This window comes from Acanthaster planci, linkage group LG05 (genome assembly GCF_054643075.1).
Source record: "Acanthaster planci isolate LZ-2023a linkage group LG05, COTS_SCS, whole genome shotgun sequence".
NCBI classification, from domain to species: domain Eukaryota; kingdom Metazoa; phylum Echinodermata; class Asteroidea; order Valvatida; family Acanthasteridae; genus Acanthaster; species Acanthaster planci.
In genome coordinates, this window is record NC_141781.1 from 9,406,109 (window position 1) to 9,431,022 (window position 24,914).

At 42.9% G+C, this 24,914-nt stretch overlaps 2 protein-coding genes, 2 long non-coding RNA genes and 2 other non-coding genes across 8 annotated transcripts; 2 read left to right on the forward strand and 4 right to left on the reverse strand.

The window, feature by feature from the left end:
* Positions 1-116: 116 nt before the first annotated feature.
* On the forward strand, positions 117-5,495 carry LOC110987122 (uncharacterized). The gene is made up of 2 exons (XR_002599233.2): positions 117-679; positions 2,268-5,495. It is a non-coding gene; the product is annotated as an uncharacterized LOC110987122 (long non-coding RNA).
* A 433-nt stretch (positions 5,496-5,928) lies between these two features.
* On the reverse strand, positions 5,929-13,369 carry LOC110987112 (contactin-associated protein like 5-3-like). The gene is made up of 4 exons (XM_022249559.2): positions 12,772-13,369; positions 12,131-12,266; positions 10,979-11,272; positions 5,929-8,570 (listed from the first exon to the last, which is right to left on the reverse strand). Exons 1-4 carry the CDS (start codon positions 13,153-13,155, stop codon positions 8,374-8,376), a joined length of 1,011 nt encoding a protein of 336 aa, XP_022105251.2. The 5' UTR covers positions 13,156-13,369; the 3' UTR covers positions 5,929-8,373.
* Positions 6,553-6,625, reverse strand: Trnai-aau (transfer RNA isoleucine (anticodon AAU)). Its single transcript has one exon. It is a non-coding gene; the product is annotated as a tRNA-Ile (tRNA).
* Trnai-aau (transfer RNA isoleucine (anticodon AAU)) lies at positions 7,158-7,230 on the reverse strand. The gene has a single exon. It is a non-coding gene; the product is annotated as a tRNA-Ile (tRNA).
* On the forward strand, positions 8,671-12,338 carry LOC147799058 (uncharacterized). Of its 2 annotated transcripts, none has more exons than XR_015425183.1 (2): positions 8,671-9,200; positions 10,936-12,338. It is a non-coding gene; the product is annotated as an uncharacterized LOC147799058 (long non-coding RNA). The 2 variants fall into 2 exon arrangements; XR_015425184.1 differs by lacking the exon at positions 8,671-9,200 and adding an exon at positions 10,134-10,511.
* A 647-nt stretch (positions 13,370-14,016) lies between the features above and the next one.
* On the reverse strand, positions 14,017-23,120 carry LOC110987124 (fructose-1,6-bisphosphatase 1-like). Of its 2 annotated transcripts, none has more exons than XM_022249579.2 (7): positions 22,957-23,120; positions 20,147-20,366; positions 18,850-19,105; positions 18,359-18,499; positions 18,005-18,142; positions 17,338-17,457; positions 14,017-16,633 (listed from the first exon to the last, which is right to left on the reverse strand). In XM_022249579.2, exons 2-7 carry the CDS (start codon positions 20,314-20,316, stop codon positions 16,427-16,429), a joined length of 1,032 nt encoding a protein of 343 aa, XP_022105271.2. In that variant the 5' UTR covers positions 20,317-20,366; positions 22,957-23,120; the 3' UTR covers positions 14,017-16,426. The 2 variants fall into 2 exon arrangements, with proteins under 2 accessions (XP_022105271.2, XP_022105272.2); XM_022249580.2 differs by lacking the exon at positions 22,957-23,120 and adding an exon at positions 20,488-20,901.
* Positions 23,121-24,914: the final 1,794 nt, after the last annotated feature.

Sequence of the window (24,914 nt, forward strand, 5' to 3'; positions counted from 1 at the left end):
TCGGGTGTTCGGCTCGGACAACAGCGGAATTATTCGGCCATATCCGTAGAATCAATCTCGAGTCGAGGAAATTCTTAGATGTGCTATTTTTAGAATGACGCACGAGGTGCATGACGATCTGTTGTGACGTCATGGGTTTCTCGGAACGCGTGCACTCAACATTGGAATATTCCATTTACACGAAAAAGGGTGATTTATTTGTTTCAAATTACAACAAAGGATACATGACATAATTTCATTTGAATTCTGGTTAGAACTGTAATTTTTGGCGAAAAATGTGGCTAATGACATAAAATATTCTGAATGGTAGCTTATCTCTTTTAATGAATCTATGTTCTTAGACTTTTTTCTTGGCTACGGTGCCTACCCTGGCCCTTTGCAAAGGAATAGCGCGGCTTGCGATTCGCAGGTCAGTAGCGTGGGCGGTGCGAGCCGCCGCGCCGCGCTCGCTTTAGGAGCTAGCCAGGCGCGGGGGGGGGGGGGCCTGGGATCGATGATGCAATTTACATGTCGAATTGGAACGCCAGCAACGTTTATGTTGTGAAAGCAAGCAAAATGGCGACTGTTTTTAGCTACTGATTGCAACATACCACTTCCTGACTTAGGCCTAGCTATTTTAATGAATCTGGCATTATTGGCAGTGGTAGACTACAGTTCAGTTGGTCAAAACTCTTAAAAGGTAGGCCTAATTAAGTAATTGACTTGTTCATGTTCTTTTATTTAGGCCTATGCGTCATAATTGTGATCCAACTTGATATTGAACGTGCCAAGTTGCACATAATGAACTCATGGCTTGATACTCAGCGCTAAGGTTACTTCGAGAACTTTAAGTCACCACTCCGTAGTTGTGACTGAGAGTTTTTGAATTGTACTGTCTACTGAGGCCTTGAGGGGATGGTTAATTTCTGCTACAGTAGTTCAGTGTAATTTGTCCAGAACCATCATGAGCCCGTGTATCACCAGTCAAATAGTATTACCGGGTGGCTGATTTTGCACAACTGTGGAAAGGCATTTTGGGAAGAGAAAAGGGGCAATGTTTTCCTATTTTTCCTTCCCATTTTGCCTTTAGCTATTGTGCAAAATCACTCTTGCAACAAGGCATGTGACCATGGAGTCTGGAGGAAGGAAAGCTCTACAGTTTGGGAAGTTGGGTAACTGGCCATGGACAGCTTAATTCTTAATTGAGTAATTCTGATGAAATGGAAATGACATGACATCAGCTTGGCTGTTGCCTTCTGAAGCCCTGATCAGTCGATCTTGTTTGTAAATTTTGAAAGTGCTAGTGCTACTTGTATTGTAGTAGCCATCACAAAGTGATTGTATGCCCAAAAAAGTCAAATTAGCAGTGAAAATAATGACGCATTTACTTAGAAAACGCTTAAAATTTTTCAGACTAGTCCAACAGGGTTTGTGCACAGGGAATCAAGTGATGTCCACACCCATGATGTTATGGTGATAAGCTGGCCAATGGTGGAATGATCAACAAGTCATACCATAAAACTGACCCATAGTGCAATAACCAATCAATCACAAAGAGTTCTCATCCTTTTCATACTTATACCCTAATACCCTTCTTGCAGTTAGAGAGTATTTGTAATTTGGGGCTCTTAAAGTACGCTACATATATGTATATATTAGTATCCTTTGTTTTCTGTGAATTCTTTGTAGTTTAAAACCTCCTTTTTACTGATTACTTTTGGATTACTTCTATGAATCACTAAGAGACTTTTGTATAACATGCTATATGAGCATTTTTATTATTTTATCAATAATAATAGGAAAGAGTTCCATACATGGACAACACTTGATCCCCCAGTGCACAAACCTACCAGTATGAAACTTGTCCGAAAAAAGTATTTTCTAAGTAAAACGTTTGAAATTTTCTTAGTTAAATTTCACTTTTTAGGACCTGTTATCACTTTGTCATGTTTGTGATAGCTGCTATCAATTAAAAGGAAAATTAGTGATTTTTGTATATGGAACTCTTCCCTAATACTAGACCACTACTAAGGAAGATTAGTGATGTCCCTATATGTATATGGAACTCTCACCAACTTTTTTCAGCAGTGGGCTTAGAGTCTGAGATCTTCCCTAAGAATGCTTGACAGTCAGTGCAATCAACTGATATTGGCATTGTTCTTAGTTTGAAAAGACTTGTAAATTAGTGTGCAAATCACAGTAAAGATGAAACATTTCATATTATTTATTGTTCGTTGAAATATATGTGTGCAGATGTTCATGTAACTTGATTTTTTTCTGTTGAGCAGAATTTCAAAGAGGAGAAAGAGCAGAATGGTTCATAACGTCAACAACACCAAAAGTTGGCCGTCACGGCAACTGGGCAACAGACAACAGGCAGCCAATCAGCTGCTGTGGGATCAGGAGTCCCTCTTCAATGCCAGCCGAGGGGTGCAATGCCGACCCTCTGTAAACATTCCAGCACGGGACGTTGGGGTAGCCCTGCGACACCTGGCCGATAATTGGCTGCATGTGAGACAGGTGGGCTACCAGATGAGGACAATCGCTGACGAGGTGTATGCCAGACACCAGAGGAGGCACAACCGGCCCACATAGTTTTTCAGCCGGTCTCAGACCAGTGAGGCTGAGGAATCCGATCCCCACAGAAGACAGTGGAAAATGTTGAGTTTCTGAATAATGACAATGCAGCAATGGAGAGATGCAACGTTGAGCATCGTGGCAGGCCATTGAGCTTGGAGAGATGGTCAGCTCAGTAGCTCATTGGTTTCCAATGTAAAGAAAAGTTTCTGAATGTAATTCTGAAGAAATGCAGTCATCCCTGACTTTCCTTTTTCTAAATCTGTGAACTTCAAATATCCATGTACATTTATTCCAATCTGAAGCTATTGAGCAAAAGAATGGACCTTTTGAAGCTGCCCACATATACATGTATCCAACTTTTGAGCACTAATTTGTCACAGCTAATTGCAGACAGATGTTAAATGTTTCTGATTAATGTGTTGGTACCGTGGGAAATGTACTCATCTGTAAAATAGAAATTGAAAAGGGCAGACTTCCATACCATCCTCAGGATAAATTGACTTTTTACGCATACACCACTGAACAAAACATCGATTTACTCTCCTGACTTCAGTTTTAGGAAAACAAACTCGACTGGCCACTTGCTATGCACATCACTGGTCTTAATATTTTTTTGTATCTTCAGTGTGATAACTGTATTTGTATAATGTATAGTACATAATTATTTGGGGGGTGCCAAACCCCATGGGTTATATTGTACAATGTTAATTTTGCACCTGTTCATTTGAAATTATATACATGTACTACCTGAATGAATACTTGTCATCTGTTCTGTAGGTCATTCATCACATGCCAATAATTGCATGGACCAACTGCTAAGATTTTTGTTTCATGGTTGGCAACAGTTATTCCAAGGCCACCAGAAATTTCCAAACTCATAGACAATGCAGGGATTTATTCAGGTGGGAATTTGTTCAGGATTTACTTAAGCATTTAATGGTTTGTGTATTTATGTATGTTTGCGCATGTGTAGTGGAAAGAATGGTTTCATAAGTTGATCGATGGCACTGTCCATTCCACTTGACATCCCCTTGTGGAATTGGACGTTCCATCTCTCACCTCATGAAAATATTCTCACCATTACATGATAAACATTTTTTGTTTTACATTATATCAGCTGTTGTTTTCCTTGAGAAAGGATTCAGAATGGAAGAAACTCACTGTGGGAAAGTTTCAACCCCTGGACAAAAGGTCACCTTTGCTTGGTTTTATGGCAAAATGTTGCATTTTGCCAGCATCAAGCACTATGAAACTATTGCATTATCTGTTTCGTGCATCTTTTTGTGTTTTCCATTCTCTGTTCACTTCTACACGTATTCATCTTGTCAATGTTTAGTCAGTACAATGCCTCTCCGACCCCTGAACTTCAATTTCACCTTTGCCAAAAATGTCAACGATTTCTTTGCCCAAAGGTTCACAGCGTTCAGATTTTAAAATGTAGAGCCGTTCCTTTGAAACCTTTCGATGATGAATATTTTTTTATTAGTTTAAATTTATCACTCTATACCTTTGGATCACTTAGGTCAAATTCAACCAGAGAGGTCAGGTCAGCTAAAGGTCAAGTTGACATACTGTTTACAATAAATTAATATGTACAATGAAATTCACTCTCAACATCAACCAAAATGGTACAAAAATTTCAGTGACTGATGGAACCTTTGTATCCAGGGGTCTGATATTCTGCGACTTCCTTTCATCGGAAGAAAAAAAAACTAGGGCCAGTTTTCATGATAATTGATGACAACTCAGGAAGGAATATACTGATTGAACAAGAAGTGACCTGTCTGTTAACTTATGTTATTATTTATAACATGTAAGTGTGTGTTTTATACTCAACCCCCACCCTCCTAAGGTACTTCAAATTCATTGGGAGGATTTGGGGGATTTTCAGGAGCGAGTAAAAAATAGTCAAGTCATTTTTACTTAGTGAAATATAATGTGATGCCCTTGGAAGTATTAAGTGCCATTGGTGTCTACAAAGTACATTGTTAAGCCTTGGGAAGGCCTCCTAATGAAATTGCCCAAAGGTGTTTGGATAAAGATCATCCATTCGTCTGTTCTCCATGGCTCCCAGTAGCTGTTACTTGAGTGCAGAGACACTCAGGTCAAGATTTGGACAACAGACGCTGGACGTTCGTTTCCTCTTTTATCTGACAAATTCATGTGGAGTGCACCCATCAGTTGTAAGGGGATGGTCACGATGACAAAATTCACATCCTTACCCCCAGGGCAGCCTTTCCATCCATGTAGTGTGCCAATGGCAAAAAAATTATCTGATACGTTTCCCGCCCTTGGGCTTGAGAAAGGCTACCAAAGGCGGACACACATGTCCTTCAGGAGCTCGGGCGGAGAACAGTGTTGATGCAGTAACAGGTGCAGTAATGTGGCAAGATCAGATATGCTTTAAACCCACTAGAATGTGAATGATTTTTGGTTGTTCAGAGTCAATGCGTCAAAGCCAATTTATGTTTTAAGGTGACGGATATGTCCCAGACTGTCATATTGAAACCTATGTAAGTAGAGATCCAGCTAATTTCCCGTCGTTTGCTGATGTCATCTGCCACGGGTTGGCGTAAATCCCACACTTGTTTTTTGTATGCATGTGCATGTCTGGTTCAGTGCACTTCCAATAGTTCCACAAGAGTTGAAATTAACTTTTATATGCATGAAGCGTGTTACAAGTCCCATCACTTATAATATTTCAGCAATTTCAGAGATTCAGCACATATGATCTACCTCAGTTTAATAATTGAATTATTCTGCTACAAATTCTGATATACATGCATTCAGTATTTTAAAATGCCCCATTGTCCCCGGTCCCCCAGTTGGTGTCACATTTACCACCACCCGTTTTGTAAGAGTATGTAAGATCATTAAGCTGTTAGCATTCAATTTTCAACAGTTCTTGAATAAAATTTGTAGAGGTTCTAAACCTATTGCGTGAGGGTGTCCCCGTGTGTGTATACACTGTCCGGTATCAGATATTTGTAATGGGATTGAGAAGATAGATGAACCAGCAAGTTGCATTAATATCTATACACCCACGATCTTTTGTGCATGCCCCACGGGTGATGTGAGTCATCTGTTCTTGCACTGAGAAATAATGGTTGGAGTTGGTGATCAGAAGAAACTACTACTAATTTTGATGGAAAAAGCGATGACGGCATCACTGGCCATATTAAAATGCTTATCGTTTGCACGAGTCCCAGTTGATGCTGTGCAAGATTCTACTTGGGGTCTGTCAGTGCTCCCATTGGGTGGAAAATGGGTCACGGTCAGTGTGGGGTTCGAGCCCAAGACCTTCACGTTATGAGCGCGATGCCCGTCCGACTGCTAACCGACCTCGTAATAGAGAGTCAAAAACAGCGATTGTGCATAATAGGCAATGCGTTTTATTATATTGGGTAGGTACGAAGTTATACTCATCAGCAAAATGTAACGACCACTCTTAACTAGCTCATTCAATGAGCTAAACAGCAGATACTTATGTACCTTTCGAACGTTTAGCCAGGATCTGAATTAAGCAGAGGGTACTCTATCGGTACCTTTCTAGGGTTAAGTCAGGATCTCAGTGAATTTAGCAGATAGCACTGTACCTTTATACGGTTTGGCCAGGATTTGAATTTACTACAAATTGGGTTTCCTAAAAATGAATTTTTAATTTAAAACAGGATGTCAACTTTGCTGTAATTTTTTAACTTTTACATTGGATACATTCCCATAAGCCGAGGAGTCCAAAATACATGTCGTCAAAGAATGTCCAGGCGCACCCAAACACCCAGCTCTCACTAAAACCATGCATAAGCTGATGACTTGCTGAAGATCACACAATGTAGTAACCCGCAACCAACACGCGCCTTTAATCACATTTCACCGCAACAAGTCGTTCTTAAACAAAATAATCTTTAAACACAGAAGAGTCTGCCTTTGTGAATCACCACGGTGGATTTTTTTCAATTCGTAGGGACATGCAGGTAGATAAAAGATAACCCTTGGTCAGTGTGGGGCTCGAACCCACGACCCTCGCGTTATTAGCACGATGCTCTGCCGACTGAGCTAACCGACCTATCGATAGTACCGTAATAACCATTAAGTAATGTGGTTTTTTCGCACGGGAAGACAAACTCATCAAATATTGATCATTCCTAGCGAGCCAGTACATGAAATACACAACAGACAGTGATGTACCCTTACAGGATCTGAAAGTTGTGTGTCCACAAAATGGCATTAAATTTGAAACTTGACGTCCAGGTTGTCGCAGGCTTCAGGTTTTAAATTTTTTATAACAATTCTCAACAAATTGGGACACCCAAATGTTCAAAGAGCGTATCCAAAACACGCGTCCAGACCAGTGCATGGTGTAGCCAGGCTCGGGGAGTTCCCACGGGAGGGGTTATTGACCCTTGCCCCCTTTGGCTAAGTCGCCAGGGTCTTCTCGAGAGAGGGGGTGGCAAGAGTTCCTTCACGGCCCCCATTGGCTATGCCACTGGTCCAGACACCCAATTCATACACCAATCATACAAGTAGCATTCATCTGCCTTTATGCACCATTGCGTTAGAAATTTATCTTTAAGAGGGGTTTGCAAAAAAAAAAGTCTTGGTCAGTGTGGGGCTCGAACCCACGACCCTCGCGTTATTAGCGCGATGCTCTGCCGACTGAGCTAACCGACCTGCATGTGAACTTACGCATCGATTAGGAAATGTGTTTTGGACCGGAAGATGCAGTCATTGAAGTAAAAAATTGACCTTTCCTATCCTCGCTGAAACATGGGTAAAAAAGGCACATAGTAGAGTTGTGTACCTTTCTGGGGTTAGGCCAGTAACGTGATGGTATCCTGGAGGAGTGTTTTTCAGGCTTAAGGCCAAAAACAGGTCTGCGGTTTCTGGTCAGGAACTGGCTCCAAAAGTTGTGCGGCCACGTGGCTTCCCCCCCCCCCCACACTTTTTCTGGAAATGATGTACGATAACGCACGATGTCCATCGTGACCAAAGATGGAGAACTTCACCGTGAATACACGTAAAACGTTGTAATCGCGTAGGCGCCATTTCAGCAAGCGATACACCTGCGCAATGCACATTAATGCGCAGGCGCAGGCACCACGGCTACTGATCTATATACAGATCAATGACCACGGCAGGCACGTACACCTGGTGCGCCTGCGCATTACCGTGAACCGTGCAGGCGTACAGCTGGCTCAAATGGCGGCGCCTACGGCGATTACATCTTTTGGGCAGAGTTATCCATTTTGCTCCTTCGGCGCGACACGACCTTTGATTGTGACTACATGCACGTATACCTGTAATAGCACGTAACTCTGGCCGCTACCGGCACTAAAATAGACTGGCCCCCGCACTTTTACTGTTTAAAGGCATTTTCAGCTTGTACATGTACACAGGACATAAGACCATCTCTTCTGTCTGGATCTCGTACCTTGACCCAGCAATGCTAATGTTTCTCTCATCAATGGGCCTGCCTGAAGGTCGAAACCAAAGATCGTATAGCGCCGCGTAGCGGCGCAAGATGGGGAACTTGCCATGAATACGCGTAAAACGTTATTATCACATGGGCGCCATTCTGGTTGGACTACGCCTGCGCAGTGCATGTTAATGCGCAGGCGCAGGCGCCACGACAGGACGCACACACACTAACGTTCACACTCGAACGGCGCCCATTGCGATAACACCTTTATGGCAGAATTACCAATCTTGCGCCGCTACGCGGCGCTAAGTAATCTTTGGTCGAAACTAGTATGTACTTAACAGTCGTTCTGGAAAACTTCAGACACCCCTCTTGTTTAGGTAAACGGCACAAGACTAAAGTTCATAGTCATCTTCGCCAAGCCCGAAACAAGTTAGCGGCCCCAGCGTTACGTAGCCATTCTCTCGATATCCCCCAACGTCGCCGAACTGTAAGCGAACGATGGGAAGTTTGGTAGAATCGGTCAGGAATCCCTCATCTGAGCGCCATTCATCGTCGTTGGCGTCGCAATTGCATTTACGTCCTGGGCACTCTGAATGAGGAAATATGCGAGTCAGATACGGTTTGTGAATGATAAGAGTTTGTTCATTGGTATCGTGTGCATGTGAAACAGTGGCACAACCAGGGCTAAACGTCCGAGGGGGACACCCGCGGGTGCAATCATTTTTTCAAGGGGGCACCACAAGAAAATGAGCTGCAGCATTTCAACGGGGATTATTCACAGGGGGTCACTGTGGGGCACGTCCTCCCCCAGTAGTTACGCCACTGGAGTGAAAATGATTACTTTTCAATATAATCTATTTGAAATCAATATATACAGCAAAGAAAAGTGCGCATATACATAAGTACGTAAAACAAAAAAGCTTCACGGGTCTGTTTAATTTGTCTCAATCCGCTCCGAGTTGAAGTGCACCCCAAGCGGCAAAAGAACGACAGGTGGTTGTAGGTTTTCCAAGCGGGTTCTTGCACGCGTTCTGCGTGTACGCAAAGACAATAAATTGGTTACGCACGCGAGGGCTGAGTTCAGGCGGCTTGTTCTCGTATGTTCACGAACAGCTCGATTTGTTGTTCTTGGGTCGGCCGCTCAAACGCTGGGAACGTACAACCGGTTATTGCTGGTAGTTAGTCACAAGCAACATGCCCATGGCGGCGTCCATGTAGGGTACGTTATTCGAGAGCTAATGTTTGGATAACTGGGCTGAATTCTTTTCTGTTTAAACAGGAACATTCATTTCTGTGTTATGAAGAATAGTTAATGTTACTTTTGCAAAGTTTCCTATTATCTCTGGCTTTGTAAGCCATCACTCTATTTTTGCCATGTTTGCAACTGTTCAAAAATCAAAATCTCACGAGTTTTTCCGTGTGTTCTTGTAAAACCCTGACGAAGAGAACAGTGTTCTTGAGTCCTCTTCCCACCGTTCGAGCGCGAGAACAGGAGACCTGTGTTAAGAACAGGCCGCCCGAACTCGACCAAACGCGCCACTCTCATTATAAACGCGCGCCTATGCGGTGTGAGTAACAAAAACACGCCCTCTCTTGTTCCTGCTCGGAGTGGACAGAGGTTTTCACGTGACGTGACGGGCAAAGGCAATTCAGGAAGCGTACTGGTACCATGCCCATGGAGGTGCGTGCATTTTCAAATCATCTGTGCATTTCTATTAGCATTTTCACATGCGTCAGAATTGTGAAATGGCGTCAAAGTCGCGCGTTTCCGCGCATATGTACTGTGTTAACTGAACGCTGACTGTCAAGAATCACATGACTGAAAATCCTCCGTAGAAGGTTTGCATGCTTGCCATCTTACGGGCCAGTGATTATGCATAAAGCTTAAGGATGCAAGACTTCCCTGTGAACAAAAGAACTGCCCTATTAAAGATAGGACTAGCGCGCTCATTAAATTTGTCGGTTTGACTGTCCTCTCCGATCGGGAACAAAAGAGGGCGTGTGTTTTTAATGAAATTGACACTCCTTAGGTACGAAGTATAGAGCCACTGCTCATTGCATGCTTCCGCCACTGGCACGCAGAGCCTCGATCTGGCAGTTTGTACAATCGCGTCAAAATCGCGTCAACGCAGCTTGTTGAAATATTGTCCAATTGCATGGTGGGCCTAAACGAATATATGCAGCACGCCCAAAATTACTAACAAACATCACGCGAATCACTGAACTAGCCATATCAATTGTGTAAAGCTGCCAGATTGAGGCTCTGCATGCATAATGGCGGCAGCATGCGAAGAGCGAATGGTACGAACTTTCCGCATAGGCGCGCAAGTTATGCACGTTTGGCGCTGGGCACGCTGAGCATGCGCAACTAACTTTTTGTGCTGGAATGTATGGTCTTCGCGTGCACGCCGAATGCGAGCAAGAACCAGATTGGGAAAATTCGTACCAGTCGGTCTTTCTTTCGCCGGTTGGGGGTGCACTTCAACTCAGGGTGTGGATTGCCCACATGTCTATGGGATTGCCCAATGTGGTACGTGTATCTGGAACCACGCGCAGCAATGTGCTGGCGCCGCAGCTGTACGATTCACTGAGTAGCATTTTTCAACAGCTTTAACAGTGAAAGTCCGCAGAAGTTAGGAGCAACTTTGCTGTAGTAATCATTGCCTTTCTAACCTACTTATGGGTCGGTCACACGGTTACATCAGTTATTTTTGGCTGCAGGAAAAAACTTACCCGTGATGGAAGTGGAGGAGAAATGTGCTTTAATGCGCTGAAAATATTGGAGAAACGGACAAATTCGTTTGCTAATGGCAACAGGCTGAAGAGGTGTGCCGCATGTTAAATTAACCTGTTTTGCAATTTCAACATTGTCATTGGACTGGAAAAGTCATGGGATTCTACTTTCTTAGCTTGAGAAGTCTTTATCTCTAGCTTGTTTTGATGTGTTTTCACAGCGACGAGTGTTTGAAAAGTGATTTCACGAAAAGGTGAACAAACCTTCCGTGAATTGGCACTGACAGCCTTCCGTGCCTGTCGCTACTCCACCCCAATTGGCCAGCCGACCGTTGTCACGTGACACAGCCCAACCAATAGGTTCCCCACTCCTTCGCCAAAGCACGGAACTGAAGCACTCGTATTGGATGAATTGCTGGCACCAAGAAGACGCGTTGATGAGGGCAACGACAAACTCCATCGGCTGGTAGTATGTGACGTCATGAATCCAGCAACCTGCAGCCTCGCAGCCGTGAACAAGCTGTCTTGCCTCACTATCGTGCTGCAAAATGGTGGCACCTAGTACAAAAAATCAATCATATTAATCGCTTAAATTAATCAGACTTGAAATGTCAAACATCCACTGCTGCAAAATGTTTGCAAACTATGTCCGCGGCTTAACACACTCTCATTTTTCCCAGAACATGTATGGGCGGCAATAATTTTGTAGAAATATCACCTTTTGGTTGATTTTCAATTTTACCTCCCAATTCGTTCCAAATCGACATTTGTCTCATTGATTTTAAATAGCATTGTATTTTATTTAGTAGTACTTGTATTATTTCCTGCATTCTTATAACTGCGTAGGATTTGTAACACTTTGTGTATTATTTTCTAGTTTTGTAACGACGGCCAACCATAGTTTTAGCATCCACTTGTAGGAAAAACACGACTGTGACGTCAAAATAGCAAACCCTATAACTGAAAAAGTTTGACAGGGCTTGACGTTTCGATCCTGTAGCAAGGCCGGATCAAGTGTTGCGTATATAGACACTAGGCAACAGTTTTCCGTAGGCCCTCTTCCGTCATTCGCACCAGTAGCAATTTCATGGCGATGGTAATTGTTGATAGAGCCCCTCACACGGTGGTGTCTCTGTGGACCTTAGATTTTTCGCAGGCTCCTGAATTTTTAGGCCACATGCACAGTGTCTGGTCTGTAGAATAATCCAGCCCTGTCCTATATAGCAAAATCTCTCTCAAAGGTCGGAGGATTATCAATCTTTTAAGACACAGCTGTGAGTCGGTATACTGATCACTGCACTCAAGCATCCCATTTGGAGAGGAATACCAACCCTAAGCGACACAAGCGCCTGGAAATAACACTGTCCAAGTCTGTTCCTCCTCCCAGTGGGTTGATCCACTAGTGTTGGAACTCACCTGTACTCATATCACATTTGACCTCTGAAGGTGTTACTCCTTGGCCTGGCCCATCAGGATCAACGATGTGGGAACCATTAGTCTGATAACCTCGTCTTTTGAGATCAGCACATGAAACAAACGAAGTCGGCGAGGTCTGTGGAAACAAGACAAGAAAACAAGAGCTTTTTAGGTAGCGTAAAATAAAGTAGTTTCTTGTCGCTGTCGACTTCCCCTCTCTTCGTGTTTTTCTTTCCATTTTCCTTTTATTTATGAGCCCCGCACCAAATGTCACCGGCATTGCCGTCAGCCTAAACTTTGTAAAGACCTAGCACAGTACAATATAATGTGCTATTTCGTTGAAAATAAGTTTTCTACCATAATTCGTTGTGTTGGGAGAAATTTTCATCAACGAAGTTTTCAGCAAGCTCGGGTAACTGAATAAGAAAATGTCACTATATAGGACGTGTATATGTATTGACTCGTACTAAGCCTAGTATATATACTAACTTTTCCACCCCAACCTGTGCCCGACAATTTAACTGGCTTTCTCGGGATCATTGGGGAAGAGAGATTTCCTAAACCAATGAAGAATCAGATTCGAATAACTTCAGTCATGAAGCTCAGGGCACTCATTGTGAATTTTGTTTTGTCGGCCTCACCTTGTCATCGCTGACTTCCAGGAACACAGTGCCTTCCTGAGCGATGAGATCCTTCGGCCAATCCCTGCTATCCACGTTGTTCAGCTCGCAGAGCTGACTGCCGTCTTGATAGTAGTAATTCACGGACTTACATCTCGCCGTTCCGTGGCGCGAATGGACGATCAGACACGCTAAAAAGCACGCCTTTGGAGAAGGAAGACGCTGGATAGACCCAACGTGATTTTTTAAGACGTAGGCGTCGACAGGGGCGTACGTGGACATTGTAGAATTGCCAATAAAAATCTTACAGGAGCGGTTGGAATGTGAGGTTATCTCCCCAGACAGACATAAAGGAAGAAATCCGGCTAAAATTGCCAAAGCAATAGGTAAGTGGGGCACTTTCATTATTTGCGACGTCACTTTTCAAGCTTTATCTTCAGATGACATGGAGATTTGAAAGAAGCACCTGCTCAACGCATCAGGAGAGGATTTTATGACATCATCGACAGGAGAAAACCCAGAAGGCATCGGCCATAATGATATAATTATAATTGAACCGAAACGACACGGCGTATGCAGCCTTAGACAGTTAATCAAGACCAAATTAGGGCCATACCTGTGATTACAATTAACCCTAAACAACACGGAGTATGTAACCTTGGACAGCGGATTATTAAGAACAAATTAGGCGGGTCCGTCAACAAAGCCCCCATCAGCAAAACCATAAGCGTTAAAGTTATGTGCCCACCAGCTAGTACTGTGCCCCCCCCCATGTTGGCGACGGAGTTCAAATTAGGGCAATATTGCAACTGCATGATCAATCAACAGCTACTATTTACTAAACGAGTCACACAATAAGGCTTTCAAAGTTGTGTTGATAGTTCAGATTGCGGTAATTGGGGAAAACGACGATATAATTGGCCTTTCAGTGAAACTCTGTTGCTCCGATTTTCTTCGGTTTGGGTCTCCGCTAAAACAACATTGCTAATTGCATTGCAATTACATAAGCAAGAAAATAAACCACACAGGTTCCATTCTGCTTGGTGTCCCTTATTCGCGTGACTAGCTCGCCTCTGTCGTCATTTTTCCCAGGCATTTTGGGGGCTAAATCATGCGTAATGCAAAAAGATATTATGTAGTAATAAGCGGTTAAGTTACCAGGGCCGCTGTTATTAGGGGAATCGGGTAATCAAACTTATCTGATTCCATCCATTCATATTTAATCAATCTTACCATAAAGAAACACTTCACAAAGACGTTCACTGGTTAAATTAAGACGGAACGCCAACAGATTTATTTGTAATCATATTAATGTGCGTTTTAATCTGCCTTTAAAACCATAATAGCAAACTCTTTAAAACTAGACAAATATGAGATACCTCGATGTAAAATGGACAACGTATAACCGGTAGTCAGTACCTGTCGTACCTATTATCAAGAACTGAATGAAAATATTCAAACTGGAAATAGCACCACCGCTGAAACATTTCTGGCAGGAAAATTTTCAAGGCAATCCAATGGATATGAGAACTTTTGTCATTTCGCTATAAAGTCTGGCATTGCTGTAGGTTTACCATTCCATTTAAGGGACTGAGTTTAATATGCACTGTACCCGATGTTCATGCCTGGTTGAAATTCTCTCGGGGGAACCGGTAAATCTTGTCTCATGATTTTTAACTACAAAATTGCCAGACTGCTGTAACAAAACCTATCCTCATATTATCTCCAGTCATTACCAGACTACATACCGAGTGTATAATGTCAATCCCTGATCTGACATAATCCAAAAACTGGTAGAAAAATACAAAAATACCGCAATAGAAATTTCAGTAAAAAAGATATTTATGGGAGTATTTTCATATTTCTTTTATATCTCAAGGAAAAAATGAAAATAGCTCTATTGAAATTGTGCTTCTGTGAGAAAGACTAGACAGTACTCTTGTTAATGTACATGTATAACATTTCATTTGCAAAAGTTGATAAATCTGACACGTTTTTCTTCCCTACTTTCCATCATTAAATATCACCTGAATGATAAAGAAATAAAAAAATACTCTAGTAGAAACTTCCTTTATATATATTTATGAAATATACTCTAGCATGTTTATTTATATCTAAGCTAAAACAGCTGAAATAGAAAAGCTTATTGGAAGAGAATCTCATTGAGAAAGACTGGTTAAAGTACTGCCCTCCATTTGACATAATCTGTTAATTAACCTTAACAGTCCTCCAACAGGTGGACGGAGGACTGTTGTTAATCTGACAAACAATACGGCCATTTCGCAATAGTGCCCCACCAAAAGTTTGCAACACGTTGGCCAATCACAATGTGCAAAATGGTTGACCCAATGCACGTTTGGAAAGGGTCAACAAATTTAGTGCATTATGATTGGCCACAGTGTTGCAAACTCTTGGTGGTGCACTATTGTGAATCGCCCATATTCAACATGCACATGCCATTCGGAAGGGGTGGATTGTGTGAAGACGAATATGGCAGAAAAAGGGAGCAATGCTACAAAATATGATAACAGTGGGAAGACACCAGTCATTCTTTTCCCCGTTGGATATCAAGAAAGGGCAATAAGCCTTTGACCCAAATCTGGTACACTGAGTGCTTTAAATTAACGTGAACATAACAAATCGAATTCTCCTTACTAAAACCAGTGTTGCTATACATCGTGATTAGGGGCAAGCTTTTGCTTAGTTACGTAAGAGATGCCTCACAACAATACACTGCTCTCAATGGATAAGAAGGGCACAAAGGAACCAGTCCATTCCAGAGATGGTGGTCGCTATGCAAAAGCTTGCCCCGAATCACGAGGTATAGCAACAGTGTCTTTAGTCTGGGGAATTTAAATCACAATGTTTTGTGCAGTCAGACAACTCAGTGCACCAGATTTTATTCAAATTTAACTCGCAAATGGCTTATTCTGTGGATCTGATAAGCACAGCTGTTTGTCCACCATGGTAAACTTTCGCTGGTTACCGCGCAAAATATCATGCAATCTACATTGCTGATTTTTGCTCACTGCCAAATACTGATCAAATCTGATCAAATACTGATCATGATGTATATGTATCTCCCTTAAATGGGGCACAAAGCCTACCTTCTGCCTTCCCCCCTGACAATAAACATTTGTGTGCGGTTTGTGCATGGTTTGTAGGAGCAAGAAGACGTGTGACACAGTGGAGTCTACAATTTACCCAGAAACCAATGAAACCAATAACATAAAGATCCCCTCTGGTGTAATTTTACCAACCCCATTCAATCTTTGCCATCTCTGCACTGTCGTTATCCTCCTACAATACAATCCTGGCACCATGTGGATCACACGGGGAAAAGAGGGCTGGCCACCTTCCCTCTCAGAAAAATAAAATTGGTAGGTAAAAAGAAAAAATTCCCCAAAAACAAGGAAATGGGGAAGAGACAAAAAAGAAAGGAGGTAAAGGGATAAAAATAACCTATTTGCTGGAAAATATCTTGGAACTGGCTTGTCTTCCACTGTTTATGGTTTGTCAGTTTGCTGTTAATAAGAGCTTACTAACAGGTCTATCCCCTTCCTGGTGGCAACCTTGCCTGGCACCCTTTTGCACCCCACTACCACAATCCAAAAATTAGAATCTTGATCTATGCCAACTATTAATCTCACATTTCATCATCCTCCAATCGTCTGCTTCACTTGCCCTCTTTCTCCTGCTTCCTGTGTTTCTTAGCCACGGCCAGGAAGTCTCGGACGTCCTCCTCCGAGCCCATGATGACAGGGCAGCGCTGGTGGATCTGGCCAGGCTGGATGGACAGGATGTCCTTGGTCCCCGTTGTGGCCAATCCCCCGGCTTGCTCCATGATGAATGCCATGGGGTTGGCCTCATACAGCAGGCGAATCTGTGGGTGGATGCAGGGAGACAGCACTGTAGTCGAGACCACCACAAGACTAGATGCAAGATCAGATACACAACCATGCACAAGACCAGTCACAAGACCTTTCACAAGTAACATGGTGAACAAGGACTAAGGAGTGCTTTTATTGCGGCTCATTTAAATGGCTTGTGACCTAAATTCAGACTGGAGGTCTAGTGTGGGTCTTGTGGGGTCTTCTGATGGTCTTAACATGTTGACTGCCGTGCATAATTTCACAGGGCATTCCCATTTGCCAAGCATTGTACCTATGCATGAATATTTAAAAGGTACTTTTAAGTTGTCTATTTGAACATGAGCAATTTACAGATGCACGTCCTCAACACTGTCAGCAGCGTACTTCTTGTGTTCTCAGTGATGCCAGTATATTCAATTTACAATACCAAAGCCTTTCATTTCCTATGAGTATACCCTGAGGCTGGACGGATGCACACAACACCTGCAAACTTTTGTTCTATGTTGCAATGAAACTAGTAACAGGGCCTACAGTGAATGTATTACTAGATATGTGGGCTTCATAAAATGGTCATGAAGTTTATTGGGGGGTCTCAAACTTACATAAAAGGCCTATTAGTGCAGGTGTCCAACCACCCTTACTGCTTGACCATATACTTCAGCACGCTACCATGTTACCTGGACTGATATGGACAACTCTATGCTTTTTTTTTCACCTTTCCATTGGGGCTGTTCTTGTTCCCAGGGTATAAGAAGATTCCACCATAGACCAGGGTGCGATGGACATCAGCCACCATGGACCCGATGTAGCGGGCATTGTATGCCTTCTGACCGTCCTGTTTAGGAGAGGTCCGATAAATACAAATACTGAAGTGAGGTTACTTGAAGTACCGTACATTATATTTGTAAGAATATTTAAAGGTGTGGTTGAATCTAAAAGGACTTGCAGCTAGTCTAGTGATTAAAACAATAGCAAAAGCTGTTTTTATGATGCAGGGACTGCACATGACAGGTTAAAGTTCTTGGCAAAACAGTAAGAGGGCAAGCACATGGTGCTAAAATGTTCTTTCATTGTAAAGTTCTATGTGAATGTTTTTTCACAATGTTACCATCTTTGCTTTAGCAAAAAAAAACCAGACTACAAATAGATTAACAAATAAATGCTTCAGATTACTTTGCAAGCATTCTTAAATTCTCCAGCAAAGGCATAACGTTTACCTTCTCAAACTTTACTTAACAACAGTCCTTCAAATGCACAGGTGTAAATCCCCCATAAGCCAATATTACTTCATGTATTCGCATACAAGCTCTGTGAACTATTAGCACAAATCCTTCCTCGTTCTGTGTTTTTCATTTCCTGTTTTTCAATCCCCTCATGCCTACCTCGGGGAACTTCTTCTGTTTGATGTACTCTGTGACCACTGGGTCCCAGAGAGCTGCATAGCCTTCGTTGATGCTGTAGATCTTGCCACGCGTCTTCACTTGTATGAGGCGGTCCGTCAGGACAAACTCACCGATAGCCTGCAACAGAACAAGGGTGGATGAGTACTGAAGACAAGAGCCTTGTTGTTATTTCATTGCAATTTTCCAAATGGCAAAAGATTTCACAAATAGTTTTAGGGGTGATCATATCTGGAAAGAAGTATCTACAACAGTCATAGGTTAAGCCACTAAAATTTGTAAGGATAAATGAAAGATGAGGAAATCAGCTTTAATTTGGTGTGTCTTGGGGCTTACCGGATCAAGCATGAATCCATTGACCCCGCATCCGGTGGTCAGTACCATCATGGTAGCGCTACCATACAGTGCATACCCAGCGGCCACCAGGCTCTGCCCAGACACCAAGATATCTGCCGAGGTGACTGGACCTGGAGAAGCCTATGGGAAGAAACTATTCCCGCTTAGTATCAAGGGGGCTGATGTATCGGTACCAGATCATTTAATGTCAGAACTAACAGATACATTTTGTTCTGCCTGCTTCTGCCTATAAATGGGATTACCTTTGAAAGAACATGATGTGCGCTATTGTTTTGGTCAAACAACAGCCTGCATGCTTATTTGCACATGTGAAATGTTTTTGGTAGGTGAACCACTTGCAGAAAAGTTTTAGTTGAAACATTTGGGAAACACTACTCACGTGACATGCCCCCTTTAAGGCGTCTTGTACCATATGCATCTAGACTACAGGTACAACCGTGAGTCTGTACACAAAATAAAGAGTTTCTCACCTTCTTCCAGATTGCAAAAATAGAGCCGATGGACACCAAGCAGTCAATGTTGGATGACCCGTCAAGCGGGTCAAAGGCCACGATGTACTTGCCGGCCCGATCGGGGTCAACCACAATCATGTCTTCGTCCTCCTCTGAGATCAGGGCGCAGGCAGTGAAGGAGGACTTGAGGGCGTTGATGAAGAGATCATTGGATAGAACGTCCAGTTTCTTCTGTTCATCGCCAGTCACGTTGGTAGAGCCAGCTATTCCAAAGCTGCAGTAAAAGGTTAAACAAAAAAATACCTCATTGGGTTTTAAGTTGTAGGGTGAATAAAAGTATCAAATGAGTTTTGAGCCATGTAAAAAATAAAAAAATTTTTCTCATCTGCCATTTTTGAATAAAGGGAGGAGGTCACTTTTATGCTTTTTCTTTAAAGACGGTGAAGTTTTATCATGGCCACTGATCTCCTCCAATATCCTCACTGGTGCCAAGGAGGGGCCGAGATAACACTTGATTGCCTCTGCATTTAAAAACTCCATATTCGGACCGTTTGTAATTACTCTGGGTGCAAACCAGTGACTGCAGTGCGTTGGCCACACTCCACACTGGCCACACGTATAAAACTCTTATCTGCACAGAGCCCAGTGATTTCCACTGTGTGAGATCTGTTAAAAGACGTGAAACTCAAAAGTGCAAGAGAAGGAATAGGAACGGTTGGCCCAGAGGCAGATTTTACTCGCCCCTACCTCTACCTTTTGAATTCCAAAAGTCAACCAATTCTTCATGTACAACTCTGGCCGAGCCTCACCCATACCCTGAGACTCACACAACTACAACAGTCAAATGATCTCTACCTTGTAAAAGGTCACGAACATTTCAAAATTTCATATGGGGATACAGGGGGAGGGGGTAGTCCAGACCCTGAGGACCATCAAAAGGCCAACCCAGGACCTCAAGTTACAAGCTGTTTGAATGCGCTGCTGTAATTCATTCCTTTGTCTCTGGTCACTTATTACTTGTGAATGATCTTGTGATTGAGCCTTTTGGATGGCACACTGAGTTATCTCACTGAACATACACACAATTTGAATTTCCCAGACTAAAGATGCTGTTGCTATACTTCGTGATTCCGGGCAAGCTTTTGCATTGCAACCACCATCTCTAGTCTTGAATGGACTGGTTCCTTTGTGCCCTTCTTATCCATTGAAAATAGTGCATTGGTGTAAGGTGTCTCTTGTGTAACTAAGCAAAAGCTGTCTTGTGATGGTCTCAACAGATGCCCACTAGACATGTTAGTTACATCACTGTACTCACAGTTTGGAGATGCCAGCTTTTCTGACGGCGGAAGAGATGGCCTTGATGGCAGTCATGAGAGAGTTAAGGAGCTGTGTCAGCTCACCTGTCGCCCCTTCACACCGAGACTGCTCCTCCAACATGAAGCGGGTCATCGTCATGAAATCCGTCTGCAGTTCTTCGGAGCCCATGGTGGCAAAAATGGACAAGCTGGGCCTCTGACACAATGGGAAGGCAACATCTGCAAGAAAATGGGAAATCAGTTCCATTTTGACAGAAATTACGTCAGACTCCTCGAACTCCGAAGGGTTGAGCGCTATTAACATGAAAAGATGAAAATGTGAAATTTGATCTCAATTTACAGCATCAATTGACGCCTCCAACTCAAGAACTCATCCTCTTTCTGTGGACATCTTTAGGAATGACTTGGTCACAACGGAGCAACGGTGGTCATGGAACCTTCTGTGCACTGCAAGTCTAAATCAGCATGAAATACCCGTCTACTGAAAAGAAAAAATCATTATCTCCGAGTAGCGACATCATCACAAAAGTCGGTCATCATTTGAATGTGAATTTCATACGACTGCCAAGAATAAATTGTGAAGGTGCAACAAGGCCTAACACACTATGGCTTTGCAAGTGGTAAGTCCGTATCACATCTATTCTGAAATTTGTGAAACTAACAAAGAAATCCCACAGCTAAATTCTAACGCTATGGATGAAATGAAATAAGAACTGTTGTATCATTCCAAAGATGGTTGTCTTGGAAAAAGTTCCATACATAGGGCCTGTTCATTTCACGTGGATCCGTATCATGATCGGTGATCCATCATTGGTTCACTGACACCGAAACCTGCATGAGTGGACAGAACGAACCAGCAATGGGATCATTGATCGAAATCCAGACCTACGTGAAACAAACTGATCCACAGATATAACTTGCCGCCACGCGCACAAACCCTATGAGACTGGCCTAAAAAATCCAAGTGTTTCTTTTAAGTAAAAGCTTCAATATTTCCTCGCTAAACTTGACTTTGTAGCATTTTCTGAACAATAACTTCAATTTTTGATGTATATTTCTACCTGTATAACTCTAAGAACTTCTTATTTCCAGTATTTGCCCTAATGACAAGTTTTCTAGATGCATTACTCATTCCTTTTCCTTGTACAAGCGCACACCCAGCCTATACACCCACACGGATGTACTGTACACCATGCGCATATTGTTTACGCCTACAGAGTATGTGACCTTGCTAAGCCCACATGCGTACCCAAGTTATGCTGTCATTGACTTATAAAGTTTTCTCAGTGTTTTAGAAGTTATCAGGATTACTATTCTAAGATGTTACTCATTCAGTTGTCATCATTCTGAGAATCAAATCCAGATGCATAACTTGGACTTCCTTTCTGAAGTTTTCTCACTTCAACTACATCCTATTTTTAACTGCACTTGTACATAAGCCCTGTCTCATGGATGATTCGACATTACTTACTTTTAATAGTTCAACAGTATTCACTGTACATGCACTTTAGTATCCTGCTCTACTCCATTAGCAGTACATCGTAACCTCCTCAGTTGTGGTTGTTGAATAAAGTCATGGTAAAACACACTGCTAAGATTTGTGTTCCGACTGTTTTCACAACTAGTAGTTCTCATTCCTCCCTACGTCTTACGACATGTTTTCACTTTCTGAGGGCTAGTAAACCACTGTTAAGGGAAATGTGATGTCTGTATGGAACTTTGTTATCTCAGAACAGCACCCCATTGGAAAGGAAAGGGACAGGGGTTACCTCAGCCAATGAAAACATCCTGTTTCGGGCTATTCAGTGCTATACAGAAATGCACTGAAATTGCCAGATGTCTGACCAAGAAAATGTACGGTCATGTAGGGACTTGCACTAAAGACTGTAAGTCAGATATCAGGCAGAGAAAAGGAAGCGGGTGGGATGAGAAACTGGCTTATATTTTACAACATAAAGCACATTCAAAGAACACCATCAATATTAAATGCTTAAACAGTAAAAGAGAATGCATAAAAAATGCACGCTTGCTGAATAGTGCATGCCTGCTCAATGCCTGGAAATGCTAAAGAACATTGTAGCAAGGAATTCAATTTACATCATTCATGCTTTTAACAAACACCTCTGCATTGACCAGCAACTTTGCACACTGTGGTTGTGCCTGGCCAGGAAGGGTAACATTAACTTTTTCTAGTTCTTAAGTTACGAGCCGACTAGCCCAGGTTGGTCTTCATTACGTAATGGACATGTATGTTGCACCTAGCCCAGGTCATTACTAGTCTTCATTACGTAATGGATTGTATGTAGCACAGCCAGGGAGGCAAGGCAAACCACAAAACCGGGAGGAGAAAAAACTGCACCAGATCTACAGGCAAACTAAATGCTGGCCTAGCTAGCAATGTTATGTAGGCAACAGTGGGCAGGCCTTACGGGGCGAAATCGTTGGTTCATGCTCAATAATCCGACTGATCAGTGATCAGTCAGTGATCAGCATGAAGTAGGGGGCTTCTAGACCTGTAATCAGGGCGCTTCGAATATGGAGCAATCCTTTCAAAGAGCTCCTGGTAGTGGTAGGCATACACTCATCGCTGACGAAGGAGCATGCGTAGCGTGGGGCCCTGTTTACGGGTGGCTTTTAACAGCAAAATGCTTGTGGCCGGGCCTCGCTCGGCGTCAGCACGCCCCGTGCTGGACATCCACTAGTACTATGTACTAGGCCTCGATGGAGTTTGCAAACGTTAGCACAGTGACAGTTCTAGAGCCCACAGATCAGTGTCATTCTCCACCCTTTGGGCCCTAGGCCTACTTACCAACTGAAAATCGACCTTTTTAGCAGCCCACGCACCCTTCTTTTCGTCGTTGCATTACATGCACTGCACTGTGTGCCAAATAGGTCGACTCCAGGAACTTCGCTTCCGCATCAGTTCCCATATGCCCAGTGCGTGGTTTTTAACGGTGCACGGTGGTGAAGGCCACACGCAGCGCGGGAAGTGGTGTAACCAGTGAAGCATAGCAAACGGTCAACGGAATGGGTGTGACGCGCAGTCGTATCTCGCGTGCATTAAATACGGGAGAAACTCAGTGAAGCTCTTAATGCCGTCTTAACAGCTACCAGAAAAGTGAGTCTTCCTCAGAGGGAGAAAATCCAGGGGGGGGGTATATATCCCCCACACACTTTTAGGCTAGTAAATTATCCCCCACCCCACTTTTTTGTGATAAGCAAAAAAAAAACTGAAGGTGATTTTGAAGAATTTTTAGAATTTCCCAACGACTAAAAATGTGTTGCAACTGCCACTCTCTCCTGTGAACGGTTGATCCATCACTGGCTTGACAGGTCTGCCCGAAAAAACGAAGCAGGAAAATGGCGAAATAAACTCAAAAGAAACGAACAATACCTATAGTTGCGGGAATTTCTACAACAGAACATGACATCGAAATTACAATGAATGTCAAATCGGTAAAGCTTTTAGCTTCACCCCATTGTTGTCACAAAAGGTGCATAGCCAATTCCCCCCCCCTCCCACGGTAACCCACGTTATATTTTAATTGTGATCTGACTGAAACTTATAATGTTGTCATTTTAGTTAATCCGTGCCTCATTGGCCATAAGTTTAATATCGGAATTCGGAGTTACAAAATGGCACGGCAAAAAGTCACAATTACATAGTGAAGTATGTCCCTTTTCGAACTCAAGTAAAAAACTGGCAAAGGTACTGACCATTCAACATTTCCCTATAGTTGCTGTGCATGAAAACAGCATGATGGACAACGTAAGTTGTTTCTGTACCAAAATGAGCCCTTAAAATTAATGAAACACATCCATTTTTATGGTGTATCGTCTACGATGCACTCCTGCAAAACAGTTTTGACTTTATACGCACAATAGTAATGGATAATTATGTTGCTTTTTATTGTACAATTTGCCCCAAATATATGTCTATACTTAACAGTTGGCTGTTATTTTAGTTTTCAACAAACAACCCCAGAAAAAAAAACACACACACACGTGAAACGGCACTGTAGACACAGTGTTTGGTCTATGCGCCGGGATCTGCGCTCATGCTGGTCGTGACATCATCATGATTGAGCGGGGGAGTGGAGGTGGAGGCTGGAGAGCATCTGGCTATTGCCAAGTGTCTCAACAGTTTGTCCTGTGTCTGTGCGCGCGTTGAAGATAGCTGGAGGGCGGTATGCCAACTTAACGGTGTTTCTCCGACATTGCTTGGCATTCATTGCGTCCGTGCGTAAGTGTGCACTGTCCCAATTCAAGGAAAATGCCCTTGAAATTCGCTTAAAAGGCACCCCAGCAGCTTCAGTTTCTTTCAAAAGAGAAGTTTGTGTGGACCAAGAACTTGTGGAATTGTGTAAGTATGGCTTAGGATCATCCCTATAGATTCAGGGGCTCCCATCTGGCGGCAAAGCGGACAAAAGTGTTATCAAAATTGTCAGAAGAGCCGCCGAAAGTTGAGGAATGTCATTTGAAAAATGGCAGCTGAGAAGACTTGGGCACCCTGACTTTTTTCGGGGGGGGGGCGGGGAATTTGTTTTTGGCGGATAATTAAAAGTTAATTGATTAATCTACACTAAAATATGAAAGGCAAATGAAGTCCGAAGGACCAAACAACACATTTTTTTGTTTTTTTTTTAGAGGCCTCAGAAACTTCGGTCGTCCGCTAAACCCAATCGGAAAGAAAGGCTGAAGTGAGGGCAGTATGCCAACATAACGGTATGGCTTCTCTGCATTGCTAGGTATCCGATGTGAGCTGTG